This window comes from Canis lupus, chromosome 11 (genome assembly GCF_003254725.2).
Source record: "Canis lupus dingo isolate Sandy chromosome 11, ASM325472v2, whole genome shotgun sequence".
NCBI lineage: Eukaryota > Metazoa > Chordata > Mammalia > Carnivora > Canidae > Canis > Canis lupus.
Window position 1 is genome coordinate 55,014,808 of NC_064253.1, and position 22,467 is coordinate 55,037,274.

The 22,467-nt window shown below is 47.7% G+C and overlaps 1 protein-coding gene across 1 annotated transcript in view; it reads right to left on the bottom strand.

The window, feature by feature from the left end:
- The window catches only part of GABBR2 (gamma-aminobutyric acid type B receptor subunit 2), a 348,641-nt gene that overhangs the window by 78,480 nt on the left and 247,694 nt on the right, over window positions 1-22,467 (bottom strand). Inside the window, exons 8-11 of the mRNA XM_025432171.3 lie at window positions 21,158-21,218; window positions 7,955-8,035; window positions 4,425-4,575; window positions 1,205-1,337 (exon numbers count right to left, since the gene is read on the bottom strand). Of these exons, the coding sequence (XP_025287956.1) occupies window positions 1,205-1,337; window positions 4,425-4,575; window positions 7,955-8,035; window positions 21,158-21,218 (426 nt within the window). The remainder of the gene's footprint in view (window positions 1-1,204; window positions 1,338-4,424; window positions 4,576-7,954; window positions 8,036-21,157; window positions 21,219-22,467) is intronic.

The following is a 22,467-nucleotide window of genomic DNA, read 5'->3' on the forward strand; positions in this document are numbered from 1 at the left end:
ACAATACAGAGACCCAAATGGCTAACCCAGTTTTGAGAGATCAGAGTAGTCAAAGTCCAGAAATAAATCCCAACTGCTCATTCTCATTTTAAATAGTGAGCCGATGATACTGTCAACTGAGAGTTAGTTCTACACCACTGTTAATTGCTAATGCATTTTTTTCTCTTGTAGAAAAAAACCGCCACCAACACCACCAAAGAGGCAACAAATATTTAAAACATGGTCATTAATTTTCAAAATAGGATTTCTAAGATATACTAAATAAATTACACTGTCTTGGGTTTCCTTAAGCACATGCATTCTCAATGGGGGTGATCTAGTTCCCAAGGGGCAAATTTGGTTTGTATTTTTATTTTTATTTCATTTTTTAAAGATTATTTATTTATTTATTTATTTATTTATTTATTTATTTATTTATTCATGAGAAACAGAGAGAGATGCAGAGACATAGGCAGAGGGAGAAGCAGGCTCCCCACAGGGATCCCGATGTGGCACTTGATCCTAGGACCCCGGGATCATGCCCTAAGCCAAAGGCAGACACTCCACAACTGAGCCACCCATGCGTTCTGCAAACATTGCTTTTTAAATGTGAAAATACTACTCTTTCATGTATAAACTATAGATATACATATAGTATATAAACAAACATATAGTATATCTTTGGTATTAAATTTTTATGAGGGGATAATTATAAACAAGTCTAAAAAGGCTTCTTAGAAGAGCAATAAGGAAAAAAATGGGTTGAGAAACACTGCTTAAATAGAAAATAGTGGCTCTGATTTTTTCTACATGACTCAAAGTCATACGCACAGACACCTCTCATTATATTCTGTTAACAGTTCTTGAGATACATGGGCAGACTTCTTCCTTCTTACATGGCCCTGACCCTGACGCCAGGTGTAGATCCTTTTCTGGGTGGTGGTTTTCCTCCCTCCCTTTTATAGACTATCTGGTCATCTCTTCGGGGGCTTTTTTCTAGCGGTGGCTTGATAAATCCTTGATCTTAATTCTGTAGGCAACACTGAAGTCCATTCTGGTCTGAAAGCAACAACATACTGCCCGGTTGAAACTGCACCAACAGCTGAATGAGTTGTCTTTTGCCTGTTCACGTATTTTTGTTTTTGGGTTTGTATCTGTGTTTTGGAGGATGGAAAACCAAGAAAACCTGATATCCCATCCCCCTGGAACATGCAGAATGACTTACAGTGCAAAGTGTTTCGAAGGTCTTTTCAGACACAAAGGATCCATCAAGGCCAAAGAGAAATATCGATGCATAGGAGAGCATCCCTCCAAGGATAATGAGGTTGTTCATATAGGGACTGGACATCTTTATCAGCCTGCCAAGAGAAAGACTCCAGTCAACAGAACTGTGCAGGTCCTTATTCCTCCAGCAAACATTTCCTGAATGCCTACTAGGTGTTGAGTGTTGCCACGGTTAGAGGAGTGAGAAATGCAAACCTGGTTTCCTCCACTTCCCACCCCTGCCGCCACCCCAGGCTGTGCACCTGCTGTGGGGCCGCTTCCCTCTCACTGAAGGACCCCGGATGCTGTCTAATTCTACTGGTGGATTTTTCCTCCGTCAAGTTTGCCTGTAACTTCTCTAGGGGCAGCTTGTAACACCAAGCTTCTTCAACCATTCATTTTCAGTTTGCACAGAAACATTAAGTCAACAGGTTTTGTTTTGTTTTGTTTTCCCCTCTGGGGCTGGGAAGATATATGCTAAGTCTAGAGAATTCTACATTTTAATTCAGCAGCCTTCCGGGAAGAAGGAGATGAGGGGAAGAAGGCCATACCACCCTCTACCTTGTCGCGGGGGCCAGGCCTAGGAGGTCTAGAGGTGAGCATTCAGGGCTGCTCAGGAAGTATGGTTGCCAGGTGGTACGTGAGCATTCACTTTGGTCATCTGAAGCTCACCCAGTCTTATGCACAAAGGGGTCACACATGTGGATAAGAATGCTTCACCTAGGCATTAGGTGATAAAATGGACAATGGAGTCTCTATCCTCACCCCTGCCCCTATCTTTACTAGGCTACTGTTGGGGACATTCTTTATACTCCCAGACTTGGAAGTATGCTTGTCTCTCACCTCCTACAGGAATTCTGCTTTGGCTCCCAGCTGCCTAGCAAGCCAGGCCTGGGTCAGACCAACAGCCAGCTGGAACTCCCCCTCAGAAGTGCCTGGCTACCCCAGCACCATCCACTCAGTCTGTCTTGGGTTTTCAGGTGCCCTCTGGTCCAGGTGCTCTTTTGCAGGTTGTAATTAGGTCAGTTGTTGCCCATTTTTTTTTTTTTTTTTTTTTTTTTTTGCACTCTGCCATTCTCTGAATCCTTTCACATTTAAGAAAAAATGCAATGGTCCAATTGGGAGAGAGACAAGAAGCCTGATGCAAATTATGGATCACATGAGGCTTCAGAGTTGGGACATTGGGTGGGGCCACTGTACAGAGGTGCCCCCTTGGCAGGGCCACTCAGCCTGGCTGAGTCTCCTCATAAGTAAAGCGGGAGCACAGATCACACTGCCCAGGGTGTGTGTGAAGTTGATGTGACACTGGATTCCTAGGGGTCCTTTTGCAAACCATGGACTAGAAAGGCCCCTTCATCCTTATTACCACAGGAAGCCGGGGCAGGGAGAGGCCAGAAGTAGGGCTGATTACCTGGAGTAAAAGGACCTTAACAGATAGGTACCATGCAGGGACATAAAAGTGAGGGGAACTTGGAACTCCTGTGACATTTATTCTTATGTCTTTCAGATTTTTAGTTATTTATTTATTTAAAGATTTTATTTATTCATGAGAGATACAGAGAGAGAGGCAGAGACACAGGCAGAGGGAGAAGCAGGCTCCCTATGGAGACCCCAATGTGGGACTTGATCCCAGGACCCTAGGATCACACCCTGAGCCCAAGGCAGACCCTTCACCACTGAGCCACCCAGGCATCTCTCTTTCAGATTTTTTAATGTGCAAGGCCAGTAAAAAATTCAGAGATGCCAGCCTACTGGAGAGAGTAACTGTCATTTTCCACAGGAGGCCAAAACGGGGCAGTGAAAGAATTAAAGGAGTTTAGTGTTATGATAGGGACAGCTTGTTGTTAAGGTAGGTATTTTGGAAGCTTGTAGAAAGGGAGTCTGATTATTAATTGAGAGCTGATTATGTGCCCAGGCCTTGTGCCAAATACTAATGGGTATGGTCATCAGTTAAAGTTTGTACAGAGTAGACAAAGTTATCTTCTTTTTCTTTCTTCTTCTTCTTCTTCTTCTTCTTCTTCTTCTTCTTCTTCTTCTTCTCCTTCTTCTTCTTCTTTCTTCTTCTTCTTCTTCTTCTTCTTCTTCTTCTTCTTCTTCTTCTTCTTCTTCTTCTTCTTCGGTGGCATATGTGTTATTGATGTACAGAAAATAAAATAACAGTGAACACAAGTCTTTTTGGTCTTCAGGAAATAGGTTTGACTTAATAAAAACCAAAAACAATAACAACAAAATATAGAGCCTTGAAATTCTTCCTTTGGATGCAAGGAGATAGAAAACAACAGCAACAAACCCGGTTCTCTGTGGAATCAGGCTTGCTCCTGGCAGCCGGGAAGGTCACACAGCCTGGGGCTTCTGGGCTCCATGTCACTGAGGCTGTGCCCCTGGTGGCCCCCACTCTGAGCCCCTGCTCAGCGGCTCCCCAACAACACAGGGAGCTGGGATCAGGGATTTGCTATGGAAACCACAGAAGCTGGCCATGCTTGGTGAACACCAACACTTGGGTGGTGGCCTGTTCTACCCACGGCCGACCAGAATAACTCAGTGAGTGAGCTGCTCTCTTCCAAAGAGTGAAGAACATGTGTGGCAGAGAAGAAACCAAAGCCAGAAACGCAGGGGACAGGTGTGGCTGACAGTGGCCCTCCCTCTGTCACTGGGCTTCTGGATTCTCGTCTGTGATCTGGGGACTTATCTGAGGGGCTAGTGAGAGTGACATGAGGGAGAAGCTTCTCAGATGGTAAAGTACTGTACGGAGGGGGAGCGCCCCTTAGTAAACTCAGTGATTGCCTCGGGCAATGCTTCCCCAAGATGCTGGGGGCGGGGTAATGGGGGGTTTGGGCAAATTCTCCCTTCTGTATTTTTCCTCCTGGACTGGTTCAAAGTGCAGGAGCATAGCCAAAGCTCCGAGGAGGCCTATGGACTCAGAGTTGATTTAACCCAGCCCTCCTGTGCAACCAGCATGGTGTGTGTGTGTGTGTGTGTGTGTGTGTGTGTGTGTATCAGTGTGCACACATGCACATGGAACAACTAATAACATCCTAGTGACTGAACAAACACTTTAGAAAGCCACCCTGAGAACTTCTTCTGTGCCCTGGTATATCTGTCATGTGACGCCCCTACACTTTATCCATGAGGTTTGTCAATCCAGAAAGCATCAGTCCAAGAGGAGGGAGTGAACGGCTTACTTCTGATTCCGATTCTTGATGTTGAAGAAGAGGAAAGCGCTGGCCATGATCATCCCCAGGATGGTGAGGGCAGAGAGGATGCTGTAGAGGGGTAGGGAGATCTTTCGGAGCTGCTCCAGGATGATGGTCTTGTCTTTTGGTGGTTCGGATCCTAAAAGGCCAAGGAACAGACATGAGCCAAGCCCAGGGCACAGTCAGCCCTTGAGAACATCTTTGCCTGAGTGTCTTGCCATCTGGCACCTGTGCATAACCTCTGTGCAGGACACATCTACTGGGCGAGAGGGCTCCAGTGGTTGGCCAGTCTACTGGCAGGGAGCCCTAGCTAGGACTTATTTCTTTCTCTAAATAGAATCAATAAGGAATTTGTGATGCATTTAATAGCCATTAAAAGACTAGAATTTGATTTGGTCTAATTACCCTGTTGAAAAACCATCCCCATTTGTCCCTAAAGGTAATGGCAGCTCGGAAGGCACAGGGCTGGATGCTGTGAGTGGGTACGACTGGGTGCCACCGGGGGTGAGGAACCTGGCTTGGGCTCTCTGCTCTGAGACATGATAATGATCACCCTCAACAGGGCAGACAGCTCGCCTGTCAGTCCCATGGAGACATGTATGTCTCTGGGCATGGGTTTCCTGCCTCAAGGTCATTATGTTGTAAAAGCTTTTCCTGGTTTTCCATTTTCATAAGTCTCACTCACTGTGGGAGGCAGAAGCTACTGGCATGCTTTGCCCTCCCTGCTGTGCCAGGACTGGACCAGACCTGTGGGATTCCATTCCTCTGTGTGACTGCAGAGCTGTCCCTGCTCATTCTCCAAGGGCACCAGGAACCTAGAGGAGCCCTGAGGCCAAAGATGAGAAGACTCATCTTTGTGGTCACTGGCAAAACCGACTGGATACAGGCTGGCTTGGGAGGAGCGGTGCAGGGACCCGTCCGACTCCGCCCCACTTCTTACAAATCCCTTTTTTCTTAGCTGCTATTTCAAGTCAGGCCTCTGCTGCAGAACTGTGAAACACTGGGACTTTTCCCTCTGGTGGGGAAAGCAGGGAGCCCAGGGAGCCCCACCAGGGGTCATGATGGTCCCACCATGGCCATGCCATGGGTACCAGCCATGGTTACCCTGCTGTTCCCAGGAGATGAGCAGAGGATGGGCAGGTGTGGCAGCAGGGATTGAGATCTCCCCTGAACATCTGTGTTTAAAAAACTCTGTTAGCAGGTTCAAATATGTTTGGAAACATTCAGTGGATAAAAAGAGTTAGAACCATCTAAGTAGTCTAGGGAAGTTGCCAGGTTCGAAAACAGCTAGGAACCTGCTGGCATGGTTAATGTAAAGCTTTAAGCAATTCCATGTAAAGGAACATTTTTAAGGAGTGGCTTCCAAAAGTCAGGGCAAAAGCAGACACAAGATGGATGAAGTAACATCACTTCTTGCTTCCAGAAGTGAAAGCTCTACATCTGAATACTTCTTGGCCCATTCTTCTGTTTCCCTCCTGCTACTCCCAAGTGAGCCTCTGGCTGCATTAGGCTGGCTCAGGCAGCTTCTTGTTCCCAAACCTTGGAGCCATCCTGGGGGTGCCCTTGGTTCTTGGCTGGGAACAAGTCCCTCTCTGGGCATTGAGAAAAGGGCTGAGGTTTGGACCAGTTACATGATGATTATGACCACTAGTCCTTCATGTAGAAGCAACATCAGGAAACTGACAACATCTCTTCTTCCTTACTCTACCTTTCCTCCCTGCAAAATGACACCTTGACTGAGATATTATGGAAGCTACTTGGTAATGACTTGTCAGGAATGTCAGTAGCAGCAGCCCGGAGTTTTCTTTCTTGCTCTTCACTCAATCCATTCACTCACTATTCACCAATTTTTCACTATTCCTTCATCCACCATTATACCTTCACTCATCATCATTAATGATGACCAATCATCATTAATTATCACTTTCTACCTGTTGGGCCCAGCACTGGCACCAGTGATCCAGAGCCAATCAAGATACAGTCCCTGTACTCAAGGAAGTTATAGACTAGCTACGTAAAAAGAAAAAGGCAGCAATAAGCAAGCATATTTACTGAATGCTTATGATGGGCTAAGCGCCTTACAGAGATTTTCTCCTTTGATCCATCCAACAGCGTCACACATAGAGATGTTTATTCCCATTTTACATAGAAGCAACAGTTTTCTAGGTGTTAAGTGACTTTTATAGCTAGTACGTGGCAAAGCTTGCAGGATTTGAACCCAGACCTGCCTGAGTCCTGTGCTCTAACCATTCTGCAAACTGCCTCCAAAGGATAGTGGTCCATCAGGCACAGAGACGCCTGAACATGAAGCAGAGAGAAGAGTGCAATTTTCCCTGATGGAGTCAGGAAAGGCTACAGAAGGGAGAGCTGGTCATCAGAAGATGAATAAGGTGGCTGCCCACAAGGAAGAGAAGGAAGAAAAGGCATTCTGGGCAGAGGACCCAGCAGGGGCAAAGGCACGGTGGTGTCCTGGCATATTTGAGGAACTATAAGCAGTTTGGTTGGGAAGATCGGAAAGAAGAGGCCGAGAAATGGGGAGGAGTCCCTTCAGGAAGGTCTTGAGATGATACCATGGAGTGGGGCCCTCTGCTGAACAACAGAACCAGGTAGTGCTCTGAGCAGAGGTGAGGAATCTTCAGCATAGCACAGTGGCCAGGGTATTTTGGCTGTTGAGGGCAGAATGGACTTAAGCGAATTAAGCCTGGTTAAGCCCACCTACTCCCCACACATCCATCCACCTGTCCATCCATCCACCCACCCACTACTTTATTGACTCATATGCTCACCTGTTCATCCATTTATTCACCTACCCAGTCATCCCTTCACTTGATCAATCACCTGTTTAGTTGTTGTTGTTGTTGTTTTAATCAAATATGGACCTTCAACATGTGTCAGAGCCTGGCTGGTATTAGGAGTTAAAAGTCAGATAGGATCTAGTCAGGGAGCTCATGGTCTAACAACTTAGAAATTTCCATGCAAAAGACAGTGACTATGGGAAGGCAGAGTCAAACACTGTGAAAGCCAAGAGAAGGGAGCCATTAGCTCAACTGGGGGCAATCAGGGAAGACTGCACAGATGAGGTGTCATTCGATCTGGTTCTAGAAGCTGAGGAAGAGTTCTTTAGCAGAAGAGGAGAGAATGGTCTTCAGCAAGACCAGCAGGTGGATAGGCCTTATTTCTAACCCAACCAAATCGTTCTCCAAAGGACGAGACAGAGCTAAATGAAGCCAGGTCACATTTAAACAAGATTCTTCCTGGTACATGGACTGGTTTAAATGAAGATGCCTGGGTGAGAGACAGCACCCCATGCAAATTCCAGGGACCCACCCCAGGAGCTGGAAGCCAGCTCCCATGTGAGTGATGGGGACCCTGTGAGGGAATCAATGTGTTGAGAGGAAAGGAGGATCCCTCTTCCCCAGGAAGCCAAGGACTCTGAGCTTGTCCCCAACCGGCACACAATATCTGGGCTTCAGAGCCACTGAGCAGACCCCCTCCCACGAGAAGGCCCCCTGCCTTACCTTGGAACCTGATAGTGTCATTGATGATCTCCAGTGTGTCGGCCACTGCGTTGTACTCTCCCACCTTCACCTCCCTGCTGTCTGCGGGGAGCAAGAGACAGTGGCTGGTTAGATGGAGCCCCGGGCCCGTGGCTGGCTGCTCCTGTCCCAGCTCTTGTTCCCCACAGGCCCTGCCTATATTCTCACGGGCTTTCCTTTTCCCTGGGGCCTTTTCCAGATAGAATCGCAAAACCTCCAACTGGATCTGGGGTGGAACAGATGCCGTCTTATACCATCTCAGCCACTGGTTACCCCCACTTTGCTGTGTGCCTCATGGATGGCAGCCCACCCCCCTCATAACTGGCTTCTCTCTGTTGCCAAGTCCTTCCTGGTCATTGAGCTAAATGGTCTCTTTGTAACTCTCCGCTGGTATCTGGCTCTGTCATCTAGGACCATGCAGACCGATGCTGCTCCCTCTGCTCCAGGACAGCCCTAAAGACCTGAAGACACAGACAGATCATCCCTCCTGGTGCCAGCCCCCAACCTCACTTCACAGAATATCATTTCTAATTCTGCCCTCTTCAGGGCCCTACCTGGGCCACGCCACACAATGTCACTGTGTCTTAAAGAGTGTAGACTCAAGGACTGACCAATGTACTTCTTTAGGCCTGATCTGGTCAGCAGCAAGTACAGAGTACTATCCCCTCCTTCTTTATGCACATTATATTCCTATTAATGCATCCTGAGATGGAATTAGCATCTTTCAGAGGCCACATTGCTCTGCTACGTCATATCAAGCACAATCTCCTTTATGTACACTGACTTGTTCAGGTGTATTTTCAAGCCCAAGTGATACATTTGGATTTACCTTCATCTTTGATACTATTCTGATGTAGGTTTAGGCCATTGTTTTGGTCATCACCAGAAATAAAGATGATGAGGACCAGCGCAGGGCAGTGGCAAGAAGAATGGAGAACGGGGGGTCAGATTTGACAAAGGTTTCTTTTCTCCAAGTAAAATGTGGACAACTGAGTGATCAAATGTATGGGGGATATAGGGAACAGGGGAATGAAGCCAGTGTCTTGGGGGCTCAGATATCATTCTGTAAACAGGGTACTCAGGAGAGGGTCAGAGAAGTGGGGACATTGCCATGTTCTGGTTTGGAAGTGCTGAGCCTGACATGATCATGGATCATGAGGGTGGAGATGTCATTGGGTCTGGAGACAGGGGACAGGTCTGGGCTGATAGTTGGGGCCATCAGCATGTAAACTGGGAGCTGGAGCAGGGGGCTGGGGGCAGATCCCTAGGGACAGTGCCAAGGGCAGAATCTGGGGGAGCGCCAACCTCTTGGCGGTGGGGAGGGGCGGGCAGAGCAAGATGCTGCAGGGAGACTGGGAAGGACTGGCCAGGGTGCCAGGGGCAGGATAGCAGGAGACAGTGGGCATTATGAGAGCCAAGGGAAGGGACAATGTCACAATGGAGCTGGCCAGCAATATCTGATGTCACCGAGAGACTAGAACAACAGGCCCCTTAAGCAAGGGGGGAGCGGATTTAGCGTGTGGGGGTACTGGTGACCACAGACAAAGTAGGTCCAGGGAAGGAAGACCAAAGACAAAGGGTGTGGAACTGGAGGGTGAAACCCCCAGGGCTGAACCGGCTTTGACAGGGTTGAGGAGAGGTGGGAGAACCACCGAGGAATCACTGAGCCTCGACAGTGTGCCTGGATCCATGCTAGGAACTTTCTGTGCCTTTTCTTGTTCAGTTCTCACAGCTGGAATTGGTGTTTTCAGTGCCAAGGTACAGATGAGGAAAGAGCTCAGCAGGTTGCACCTCTGCACGCCCCCCTGTCGCTCTGCCCCACTGATTCTAAGAGTAGATGGAGCCCAGCCTCATGTCCAGGATGCTTCCCACAGGCCATGCTCTTCGGCTGACACGGGGCTGCCTCAATGGGCTCCCTGAGCGGTGACCATTCCTGCCAAGCTGCCCGCTCCATGGGCTGCGTGTGCCTCCTGAGTGTAATAACTGCAGCGAGTAATGCCCACGTGCCCACCCGCAGGCCAAGCAGGTCCCCAGAGCTGCAGATTCTGCATAAGAATGCCCAGAGGTGATCAAGTGACACAGCTGCAGGAATTCCAAACGTGCACCCAGAGGAGCTGCTGGCTGGCTGGGGCTCTGGCTCTAAGTGAATTTCTTTGCAGAAATGCAGATGTACTGCTGGTCCCTTATAAACATTCAGGAAGCAGAACAGGGAATCCCATAGGCCACACTTCTGCCTGTGTTCCTTTGACTGTGGGATGGAAAACAGGGCGGTAAAAGTCACTTCCTTCTCCTCACGACGGTCTCTCTGCCACGGTGCAGGTGGCTGGCGCCTGCCTGGGTCACAGCTCCTAAATGTCACATTAGCAGACTCTGCTGGGAGCTCCAGCATCCCTGCTCTGGCCTTTTGAAGTCTTCAGCCCCAATCAGCTCCTGCTGCTCTAAGGAGGAAGCCCTGATTTATTTATCTGGTGTGGGGAGGCAGCTCATGAAATATGCAGGCTGATTGGAACAAATCACCAGGAGCCAAGAAGTGATGTGGCTGGCACCCCACCGCACCCCCAGCTGCACAGCCTGCCCCTCTGACTCACACACCCTGATGTACTGTCCCATGGCACCAAGTGAAGTTGCTGGCCGGCTGGGGCTCACATACTCGGCTTCCCAGGACAGCCATAGTCACCAGAATCTCTCCCTGGGGTGCTGCTTGGGGACATACAGGGGCTTCCCATGTTCTTGCATGTAAGGTTCATGGCAAACCATGAGTTGGGCATGATTTGCCCCCAGCTGCGGATGAGGGAGGAGACTCAAGAAGTTAAGTGAACACTCAGGGCCACGTGCTGGACAGTGACCAAGTGGGAGCCTAAAGTTGGCTCCCCTAGCTCTGAATTCAGACTGCCCATGCTGAGCAGAGCTGCTGGTCACTCAGCCCACATTTCTGGAGTGCCTACTGCATGCCAGCCCCAGCCCCAGCCCCAGCCCCAGCCCCAAGTATTTCCTCATAAAGGATCCCTCAAAAGCAGCAGCATGGGTGATGGAAGAGGTCTATTCTCATCCTTGACCAAGGTGGTCTTGGACATCTTGGCGACGTCCCTGTAGCATAAGGGACGCTTATGCTAAATCCCTTAACTTTTCATTCATTCATTCATTCATTCATTCATTCATTCAACAAACATTGACTGGGTGCCTATTATGTGCCAGGCTCCGGGCTGGAGATACAAAGATAAAAAAAAATCATAATCTCCACCGTTAGTTTAGGGACTACAGCCTCACCCAGCCCTACAAGGGAGGTAAAATTACTCTCATTTGCAGATAATATTTCCCTCTGGCCTGCACTTTGTTAGCAGGTGGCTGTAGCTGTAAAATGGGAACTTTCAAAGTGGCCATGAGGTTTAAAGAAGAGAATACAGGCAGTTTCTGGCTTGAAGTCTAACTCACAGTAAGTGTTTGGTAAATAGTAGTCTGCCTCATGATAAAAGTAACTGAGCTATTTGCCAGGTCCCCAAACACTCCCTAGGTTCTCTTACTGCCATGGTTCCCCATAATGGTCCTGCTGCTTGGAAGGTGGTTTACCCCTCCTGTATCAACATGGCCCAACCCTACACCCACCTACTTCTTCCAGAAAGCCTTCCCTGAGTACTGTTCCTCCCCACAGCACCTCAGTTGCTGTGGGCTTAGGGCATGGATGTCAGCCCCCCGGTGTTGGAAGCATGCCCTAGGTGTGCCCTGGCCTTATGATTCCTGTCAGCCAGTTAGTCCCTGAGTGGAACTTGAAGCCTTGCATCTGGTGTCCCCAGGCAGCATAGAGTCTCATCCGCCATCCTCTACCCAGGGCCTCTCCCGGGTCTGCAGGTAGAAGGATGGTGCCATCTCTGCACTCCTCCATCCACCTGTGGCCCAGCTGGTGGTGACCACGATAGGCACCCAGTACTCTCAATTTTTAACTCTTGGCCTCCTTGTCAACTCCATTGTGCAAGCAATGTTAACCACCCAATGGATGCCAATTGGGCCTTGTGGACTGTGGACTAGGGGACAGGCCAGAAAGATCCAGCAGGGGGTGGGGGTGCAGGAAGGAATCGAGCAGAGGGCTGCAGGGTTGAGTCTGTCACTTGCTGGACTCCCTGCCCCGTAACTCTGCTGCAGCTTGCCGCTGACTTATTATGTAACTCTGGACAGACCACCTTTTTCTCTGAGCCTCAATTTCTCCATCTGCAAATGACACGGCAGGGCTTCCAGTGGTTCTCAGCCCTGGCCGGGCAACAGCATCACCTGGAAAGTGCTGGAAAATACCTATGTCAGAGTCCTCATATGGACCGATTATACAAGAACCTCTGAGGGGATGAGTGGTGGGTTCTGGGCAGCAGTATTTTTAAAAGCCCCCTAACGCTGATCCTTACTGCACAGCCAGACTTGAGAACCCCTAGATTTGACTCAAGATCCTTCGATGCCGATGTTTTCTGTTCGAAGAGGCTAAAAATAGTGTGGAACACAGAGCCCCTCTCCTACAGAACAATGCTGCTTCCTCGCTGTGGGGCAAAGAGAGGTGTTCTCCCTAAAAAGCCCATTCTTTATTTCAGATTTTAGATTTGGATGATACATAAAGGAAATAGGTCCTATTGGTGAAGATTAGGCTGCCAAAAAAAAGCCCAGTCTGAAAATATTCACTGGCTGTGGGCCTGAGAGCATCCATGAGAGACGGCTGGGAAACAGCTTCCGTCAGTGGTCCTGCCTTCTTCTGGAACTGTGACCTCCAGGCGGGGGAGAGTGAGTTATAGGGTCGCCAACCTCCTGTGTTTGCCGGGTGCCCATAGACTGCTACATGGGTTCTACTCCCCTCACCTCTAACTGTCCATTTGTCCTCAATTGGCTCTAGATCTGAATGGAGGGAAGTATATGTGCTCTTTAAAGAACTGTTACAAACATAGGCTCAACGTGTGACCCTGAGGAATAAAACACTGGATGGCCTTGACTCAACGAAAGTAAAAAATAGTATACAATGTCCATTCTAGGCCCTCTTGACAATATCCCAAACTCAGGGATAGGGAAGAGCTCTGGCTGGTAGACAGGACCCTTGGAGCTAGTCTTGGCTTTGCTGTCACCTCAGCGAGGAGCCCCCAGGGAGTGCCGGCCTCTGCCTGGGCTGGATGGGGAGATCTCTGGGGCCTCCACCTCTTGTTCGATGATTCTGCAATTGGTTTGAAAAGCTGTCCCCCAGGTCCTGGCTCTGCCTGGGGGCCACACATCGCATGGACCCTGCTCCTGGTGGTTCATCAGGGGTGGGGACATGGCACTTGCGGGCTTTGATTCTGCTCTTCTCCAGATAGCCAGCCCTTCCTAGAGGTGATTCCCAGCCAGGTCACTGTCTGTGAGCAGGCCCTAGAGGGTGACTCTCCTGTCACTGGGTGAGGAGCCAGGCTGAGCAGCACCTCTCAGCAGCCCCGAGTAGAGACAGACTTGCATGCTTCCTTGGCCTGAATCGTGCACACACTCTTCTCTGTCTTCATAAACAATATGCCACTGCCATGTTTGGAACAAATTAACATCATTGACCTTTGTTTGGAAATTTTTAACAGGCCAGGGGGACACTGGCCAAATGGCTTGGTAATATAATAACTCTACTAAGGACAGATTTGTTTATCGACTTAGGCAAATGAGGCCAGGGACAAAAGCTAAGTATATAGGGGTGCACAGTCCACATGTAAACACAACAGATTATCTGCACCTAGAACAGACCTTTTTTCCTCCTCTTCTTAGCTAACGTTCCACTGGCCCTTCAGAATCCCAAACTCAGGGATAGAAAAGGAAACTCAGATGCCATCTCCTCCATATAGCCTTCCTAATCTCCCAGGTGGAGCCAAGTGCCCCTCTTCTGAACGCCCTTATCACATATCACATGGGACCACTTGAGGTCTGTGCCCCCTGGACCAGGAGCTCTGTGAGGGCAGGGGTCGCATCGTACCCAGCTCAGCACTCCTCTGTGCCCAATCAGGACCTGGGGCATTAAGAAATGACTCTTAAGGGGCAGCCCGGGTGGCTTAGCAGTTTAGCGCCGCCTTCAGCCTAGGGCCTGATCCTGGAGACCCAGGATCGAGTCCCACATCGGGATCCCTGCATGGTGCCTGCTTCTCCCTCTGCTTGTGTCTCTGCCTCTCTCTCTCTAGGTGTATCTCTATGAATAAATAAATAAAATCTTAAAAAAAAAAAAAAGAAATGACTTAAGAAATTTCAAAAGCCCAAACCATAGAGGGGGAAAAAAGGAATTTACCTACATCAAAATTAAGACCTTCTGTTCATCAAAGACTTTACGTCTATAGACAAGTGACTGAATGGGAGAAGATATCTGCAAAGCCTAAAGGTAAAAGAGGACTTATATTTAGAGTACTTAAAGAACTCCCACAAATCAACAAGAAAATGACAATACCCTCAAAATAAAAGTGGTCAAAGGATCAAAAAATTCAACAACAAATGGCTGAGAAGCACAGGAAGAAATGCCCAAACTTCATTAGTAATCAAAGAAATAATATTTAAAACTACAATATGATATTAATTTATACCTTTAAACTGGAAAAGAATGAGAGAGCCAGGGGCTGGCAAGTGTTGCTGGGAGGAGGGACACAGGAATCCCCATGCTGGTGGCAGTGGAGATAGGTGTGGGCATTGAAAGAGTCATCTGGCAGATCTTAGGCATGTTCAGCATTCACACACTTTCCCATCCAACAGTTCTACTCCTGGACATTTGTCCTAAAGAAATGCCCAGCTAGGTTCCTAAGGGGACATGTACAACGACACCCACTTTTTGTACAGGAGTTGAAGGCGGCCTGGGTATGTGTCACTGGGAGAGTGGATGAGTGAAGCACAATCAGTGAAAGTTATGGCTCATATGTACAGAGGAACACGGAAGCATCTCCAAAAAACAATGTGCTGAATGGGGAGGGGGAAAAAAGAGAAAGAAATAGAAGAGGATGCACAATCCAGTTGCACTGACAAAAATCAAAATACATGCAGACAAAACAGCAGCCCATGTTTTGTAAGGACATACCAACACAATATACGCATTAAACACTTAGAGTGTTTGCCTTTTGCTGCGGGGTGAGAACAAATGCTGGAAATAAGGGCACAAACAAATGAGAGGGGCTTTCCTGGACCAGTGGTAACAGCATCTCATGAAATGAGGAGAGTGAAATGTGTCCTAAGGAAGCAAGGTCGTACTTTCCTGGAGAAATTCTGGCAGGGGTGGGGGGCAAACCTGGGGTTATGGTCATAAGTGCCCAGGAGAGGAGTAGGAAACCCACGGTTGCCAGGGCCCTTCTCTGTGCTAGTCACCGAACTGTTCTTTGCTTCATGTCATGGAATTCTCACCATCCCTCAAGGCTAAGGAAATGACCCCCTTTAATTTTACTATTTTAAACTGAATGCTGAAATGATGGGTTTAGAGAGATTAAGCCACAGCGCTTAGCTAGTAAGGAAGAGGCATGTCTGCTTTGAAGCTCATATACTTCAAAGCTCATATACATGCCAGGAGGGGAGTTCCCCATCACTGGAGGCATTCAAGCAGAGGTAATGCTGCAAAAGAGAGTCAGGGCTCCCTTCAACATGGAAGTCTATCTACGGCTCAATGAAATACAAGGTCTGCTACATAATTCTCGTCTTTCAGGCTACCTTCTTTGGGTTCTCTGAAAGATAAGCCCTGGGTCATGAAGGCTGGGAAGTGTCAGGGTCAGTCTCCCAGCCTCAAAGAGCTCACATTCGCATGTGTCCTTCCTTTCCTGCTGACACTGAAGCCTGCCAGGGTATCCTGCGGTTTAGCAGCCTATGTCTCCACTCTTAATTATATCAAGTTGAGTGGCAGTCCGACAACCTGGCCTTTCCAGACCACCGGCCAGGGGAAGGGAGCTACACAATACAGGACTTGACAGAAGGCAAAGGATATTAAAAACTGGCCTCAAGCATCTCAAACTAGTGTCAAACTAGCTCTGAAAGTTTTCTAGTAGGTTCTGGGAAATAATCTTCCTGTTTTTATAGGCCCTGGCACTCGGCCAGAGAAATTATGAAGCCCCTTGGGGGGAAGGGACTGTATCTTATTCAACTTGGCTTCCCTCAGAGGACTTGGTAAAGCGCCTGGCAGATGCTCAGGAAATGTGCACTGAATAGAACCGTATCTCTTACCCCAAAGACCAAACGGTAATTAATGTCTGCAAACGGGGAGGACAAGCCTACATTTCACCAGGTACCTTCTGAATGACAATTATGCTGTTGGAGTGATGGAAGACCCCATGCCTTCAAATCAGGTGCTGAAACATGACAGTCCGAAGCCGGAGCCCTTTCTGTCGCACAGACGCCGCGTGGAATTCGAGCACATTATCGCTCGCAGAGGCTCTGACAAGCAGGCCTGATGAAGGCAGGGCCGGGGAGTGAGCGAGCACGCAGATGCTCCCAGCCCCCGAAGAACAGCACAAACAAGGCTCTAATCATGGCTTCACTCAACTTCCTTCCCTGCTGCAAATTCTGAACCCTGTTTAGACTTCGGCAGGAACATGGATTCTTTCTTCTTTTGAGGGAAAAAAGAAGCCAATTCCCTGGTATTCATGCTCATGTCCACGTGATGCAAATCAGCGATGCCTTGGGGTGGTGGGGGGTAGGGGGCAGGCAACTGAACGGGAGTCGAAGGGGTTCGGGCCTTGGCCCCACTGCACCCATGGTGTGTAGCCAACAGGACGCTAATGCCTGCTTCTGACCACGTGGGCATCTCTCAGAATAGCGCCCAAGACAAGAGTGTGAGGGCGTGGAATTGATTTGGGAGGTGGTCCTAGAGCACACTGAAGAGCTGTGGGGAGGGGAGGCAGAGGAGGGAAGGGAGCCAGTAGGGGGGCATTAATGGGCAAGTTTTTCTTTCTTTCTTTCTTTCTTTCTTTCTTTCTTTCTTTCTTTCTTTCTTTCTTTCTCTTTCTTTCTTTCTTTCTTTCTTTCTTTCTTTCTTTTTTCTTCTTTCTTTCTTTCTTTCTTTCTTTCTTTCTTTCTTTCTTTCTTTCTTTCTTCTTTCCTTTCTTTTCAATTTTTTAAGATTTTATTTATTTATTCATGAGAGACACACAGAGAGAGGCAGAGACATAGGCAGAGGGAGAAGCAGGCTTCCTGCGGGGTCCTCCCAGGACCTTGAGATCACAACCTGAGCCAAAGGCAGACACTCAATCACTGAGCCACCCACCTGCTCCAATGAGCAGGTTTCTGAGTGGGCAACTGAGGCACAACCCCACTGAGGACCCCCTGGAGACGGAGTACAGCATAACTTGCAGTTGCCACACCCAAGAGGAAGGATGGGTGGCTTATCCTCTGCTTCTCTCTCCTCCCTGGCACCAGGCTATTCCTGGAAGCACCCATTCCCTGGACATCTGGCCTACTCCTTGCACAGGGTAAGGGGTGCAGGTGCTTTTACTGAGGCATTTGTTCTGGACTTGTGGGATGCTCAGGGAATATGGATGTATCACTGACAGCATCTGCCGCCTACCATCTACCATTGTCCTGCTGGGAGCTAAAAGCTTTGGGAACCCTTGAAAACAAAGTAAACAGAGGGAAGCTGAGGGTGAGGAAGATCATTTTTAGGGATCTGAAGAGCCCTCCCTGGATCAAAAATGCCCCCGTCTCAAGAGGGGCCATGGGGCTAACCATGGTACATTATTTTAGAACAGATCTGTTTATCCAGCACTCCTAAGTTTACTAACTAGGTAGTTTCTCCAGCCTGAAACAACGAGCACCATCTTGAATTAGCTTCAGCTTCCACTGTCAAGGCTCACTGCTGGTTGCCAGACAAGTCACCGGAAACCTTAAGTAAATGAAGATGTTCTTAAATTTCTACAAGTCCTCTCACCAACAAATCCAGTAAGCGTTACCAAGAGACAGCCAGGAGCCAGGCATCACAGCAATAATGTGACGAGCTTCCCAGCACTTGAGAGTCTATAGAGCAAAATCTCATTTGGCCCCTTCCTCAGCCCTGGGGGTTGGGCAGGGCTGGCATTCATGCCATCCTCATTTTCCAGAGGATTAAACCGAGGCTTAGGGAGACGAAGTGACTTGCCCAAGGTTACACTGTTCCTAGGTTTCAAAGCAAGGATTTGAACCCAGGTCTTTGGCCTCCAGATTAATTCAATAAACTTGTACTGGAGGCCCTGAGTGCCAGGCATTTGAGCTACCCTACAGCCTTGGAATCAAAAAGTGCAGGACCATGGCTTCTTGGCTTCCCTTTTAGCCCTCTTCTCAAAACTGCCTCCCATTTCTAACTCATTTGCGTTTCAGTTTTGCAAAGGAATTAACAGAGCCTCCTACAAAATGATTCCTTTACGGTAGATAAAAGAGTTCCGAAGGCCCCAGGAACTAGGCTTGGAAACAGCATCTTGTGAGGTCTTCAGAGGAAGGGTGGGAGGGGCCAGCATTGAGATCAGGTTAGTGAGCTCTGAGACAGCCTGGGTGTGAGTCTTGAAGCAGCCCCTGCAAGGGGAGCCCCCCTTTGGGGTTGACTGTCTGTGAGCCAGCTCTGCTGTGAGCCCTGCTGTTCTCTGTGCCCTCTAAAGAGAGGGCAGGAGGTGAGGGAGAGAGAAGCAGACTGAGAGAGATGGTGTGAAGGACACAGCAGAAAACAACATGGTGGTTCTATTTAGAGGCTTTCTGAAAGGCCAGTGGCACGAGGCAATTCTCAGGGTCAGTCCTAGGAAGTCCCCAGAAAAGAGAGTCTGGACCAGCCCATAGAAGGGAAGGTATGATGAGTCAGGGCCTCAGGGCAAGTCCCTTCCCCTGGTTGGGCCTCAGTTTCCTCTCTGTGAAATGAAATGATAACCACGCACCCTCCCAGGCCAGTGGTCAGCCTATTCAATAATTCAAAGCCGCTCCATCTTGGCAGACGATGCACCTCTGAGACCCTTTACATTTGGAAAAATAACTCTTGTGCTGACATGAACATGCCCTCAGCATTCCAGTGGCTCATCTCAGTCCCCAAAATAACACAGAAGCCCTCTGTCGACAGGATCAATGTTTGATTTAAAAACATATAAAGGGGAGTACATGCTGGCCCAGCTCTGATGTGCCCTAAAAATGGGGCACTATTGTGGTGAAGGGAAAACACTCAGATGCAGGTGTGCATAGGAGTCCAAGGAAGAAGCTGAGGTCCAGTCTCAGCTCTGCCACTAACCATCTTGTGTCCCTGGGGAGAACACCTCCCTGCCCTGGGCCCCACTTTCCCATTTATACCAGGAGATAATGGAATGGGATCATCTCTAAGACCCTGCCCCATCTGACATCCTATATATGGCTAAGTGTGGGGAGAAGCTATAAAGGGCAGGCAGACATAAAGGCACCTGGGGGGTTTCAACACACCAATAAAATCTGGATTTGCCTCAGACAAGTGTCACAGTGCTAACCATAATTGCTACTGCTTGCTGAGCAAGAAATATATGCATGTATTGCTCTGAGTTATCTCATTGAGTTCTTCCCACGTTCCAAGAAGGTATGCAGGATTATTTTCCTATTTTACAGATGAGGACTTCACACTGGTGAAGTTACTTGCCTAATGTGCTATGTTGACTTGAGTTAAGGGGGGTCAGACCCCGGCCCTCCCTCCCCCCTCCGAACTACCATTTGCTCCATTGCTTTCCTTATAAATCTCTAAAACCAGTCCCTGGAGCTGGTGTCTAATCCTAACATTAAAAACAAAAAACAAAACAAAAAAAAAAGGGCAATAAAATTGGCACGCACTTGTAGCTGTGATCGGCCAATCAATATTTTATAAAATATTCTCCTAGAATGATATAATTTGAGAACTGGAAATGTGACAAGAGAATTTAGTTACAATCACTCAAAAGAAAAAAAAAGTCAGTATCTTTGCCAAGATGCTTACTTGGTTCAACCAATGAAGAAGCAAAACTTAACAAATGGGAAAATAATTACATTTGCCGAAAATTACATCTTTTGTGCATGCCAGAGAGCTGACATGCGTTTCAATTACCTGCCACGGGAAGACGAATGGGTAAATCTACAAGATTGCATTACGGAGCCACAGTACCGAACACCTCTCCTCATTGATCTAAATCCGGTGGGATTTGTCTGAATGAACCCGAATAACTTGATTTCATTTCTTGCCTTCGCCTGGATGACTTTGGGATCTGACGCAGAAGGCACTGCTCTTGTTTCTGGATTTTCTAGAAATATCCGGAGGCCAAAAACACTGCAGTGAAGAATGGCACATCTAGTGGTTTCGGCTAACAACCCTGCTGATCTCTGTACTGGGCTACAAGGGGGTGCCTACCTGGGAAGAAAGCCCCCTCTCCTCACAGATGCCCTGTGGGCTCTGACAAGCCCCTGTCCTCCTCTATTTCCACCTGGTCACTTGAGGAACCTACTGGAAGGTAGGTTCCTGAGCCCCTTCCTTCCAACGTGGATAACAGAAAAGCCCGACAAGTGACCTGGTTTCTTAAAAAAATTAAGGACCCGTTACAAGCACGTGGGAGATAATTATGGGTTAAAAGAAATTAAAGAGGAATATCAACCAGCCATTGTGTGGATTCTCCCACAAATTGTAAAGACATGTTGGAGATAATCAAAGGATCAAAGTGAAAGGATATTAAGCATCATTGTTAAACGCTTAGGTGGGGTAATAGTATCATGATTATGTTTTGAAAAGTCCTTATCTAGTAGGAATGCATACTGCAGTATTTATAGATTGAAATGAGATAATGTCTGGGAGCTGTTTTAAACATTACAGAAAAAAAAAAAGAGTTCAGCGGGTGAGTAAAGATAAAGCAAGATTGGCAAAATGTTGATGGTTGAAGCCAGGTGATGGGTACATGGGGCTTATTATGTGATTCCTCTCAACTTGAGGGTCTGTTTGAAAATTTCTATAATCAAACACAAAAGCAATGCAAGCTTTCTCAGAATGTTGGAAGGGACTGAACCCCCTCCCTGTACTTCCATGAGCCTCTGAGAGTCATGTGGGGAGACCGGATAGCCTGAGACGTCATGTGGTTGACAAAAATATTCTATATAAGTTGAAACTAATGTTTCACAGAGAAGTGTTTTCTATTGACTCTGCTTTCTCTTATCTGGAACATCACACTTTCATTTCTTTTGATGTATTTTATTGCAGAAACACAACATCCCCAAATGCAGAATTCATCAAGTACAAAGAATAAGCATCAGAAAGCCTACCTTGAAATTGAGTAAATTTAATGGTCCCCATTCTCTCCCCATTCCGGAACACAACTTGACCCTAAAAACAAAATGAAACAAACAAGAACAAAAGAGAAATGCCATGTTAGCTTAAACACTCCTGATCTCAAATGAAATTCATTAATTGTACACTATGATACTAGTATTGGAAAAAAAATAGGTCCCTGTGGGGCTGCAGATGCAAAATTAAACTAGCTGTTTTAAAGCTGGTTGTGACTATTTGGCTCATCTGAGGAATGAATAAGGAAATCAATAAGGGAATGAACACAGGTGAATTAAAGCTGAGATGCGCATCATCATTATCATCATGATTATCCACAAAATCCACCAATGTGTCCTGTGCTATCCTGGGTCAAGGTCTTCCATGGTGCTGGAGGGATGGAGGCAGAGATGAGGCCCACAGAGCCTGGCCCTGACTCTGCTCTTGGGTCCTACCCATTAAGATGTGTGGCTCTGCTGAGGCTGTTTGGTGTGAGGACCAGAAGGGGACTGGAGGTCAGTTAGGATTTCTTATTACAGGCAGAGAATGTTTTTGTAAGTTCTTCCTGAGTGGTGACATCAGCTGCAATTATAAATGGGCTATGGGGCAGCACAAAATGAAGCTTCTTGAGCCAGTGAGACCTGCCTAGTGTCACAGGCAGCTGAGCATCCCTCATTAAGGACCCCGGGGGCTACAAACAGTATCATCTGCTGCATCTGCCTTGCTGGCTGATCCTGGGCTTCCATATGCTGGGTTAAATAAATCGGGAACATAAAAAGGGGGTGTGGTCTCTCCTGGCTAATACAGGACCCATAGACATTCTAAAACCGTATAAAGAAATCGACACATTGTATCAATGAATCTTTTTGGCAAGCTTGAGTGGAAAGGGGGATGATCCTCATTTTACAGATCAAGAAACTGAGACCAAGAGAGGTGATGTGCTCTATACTAGGTCACTGCAAACGAGGCTGCTGGGAGCCAAATCCGAGTTTGATTTTAATGCTCATGCCATTTCACTGCAGCCTGTTGCTCCTCATCCAGAAATAAATTCCTTCCTCTCATTCCATTAATGTGCAATTAGGAAAAGCAATGGTCTTAAAGGGACACTGCTTTACCCTCACTATGCTCTTGCATCATCAGGTCATGGCACAGACGATACTTTGGATCCCACTCAATTCTCAGGACAAAGCGCCAGGAGGTATCTTCCCTTGGTGGAAACCCAAAGTCTGAGGCACTGTGGCTTTTCGAACAAATCGAATCACTCAACCTGTTCTCAGAATGAGAAACACCTCCTAAGGCCACTTTGACA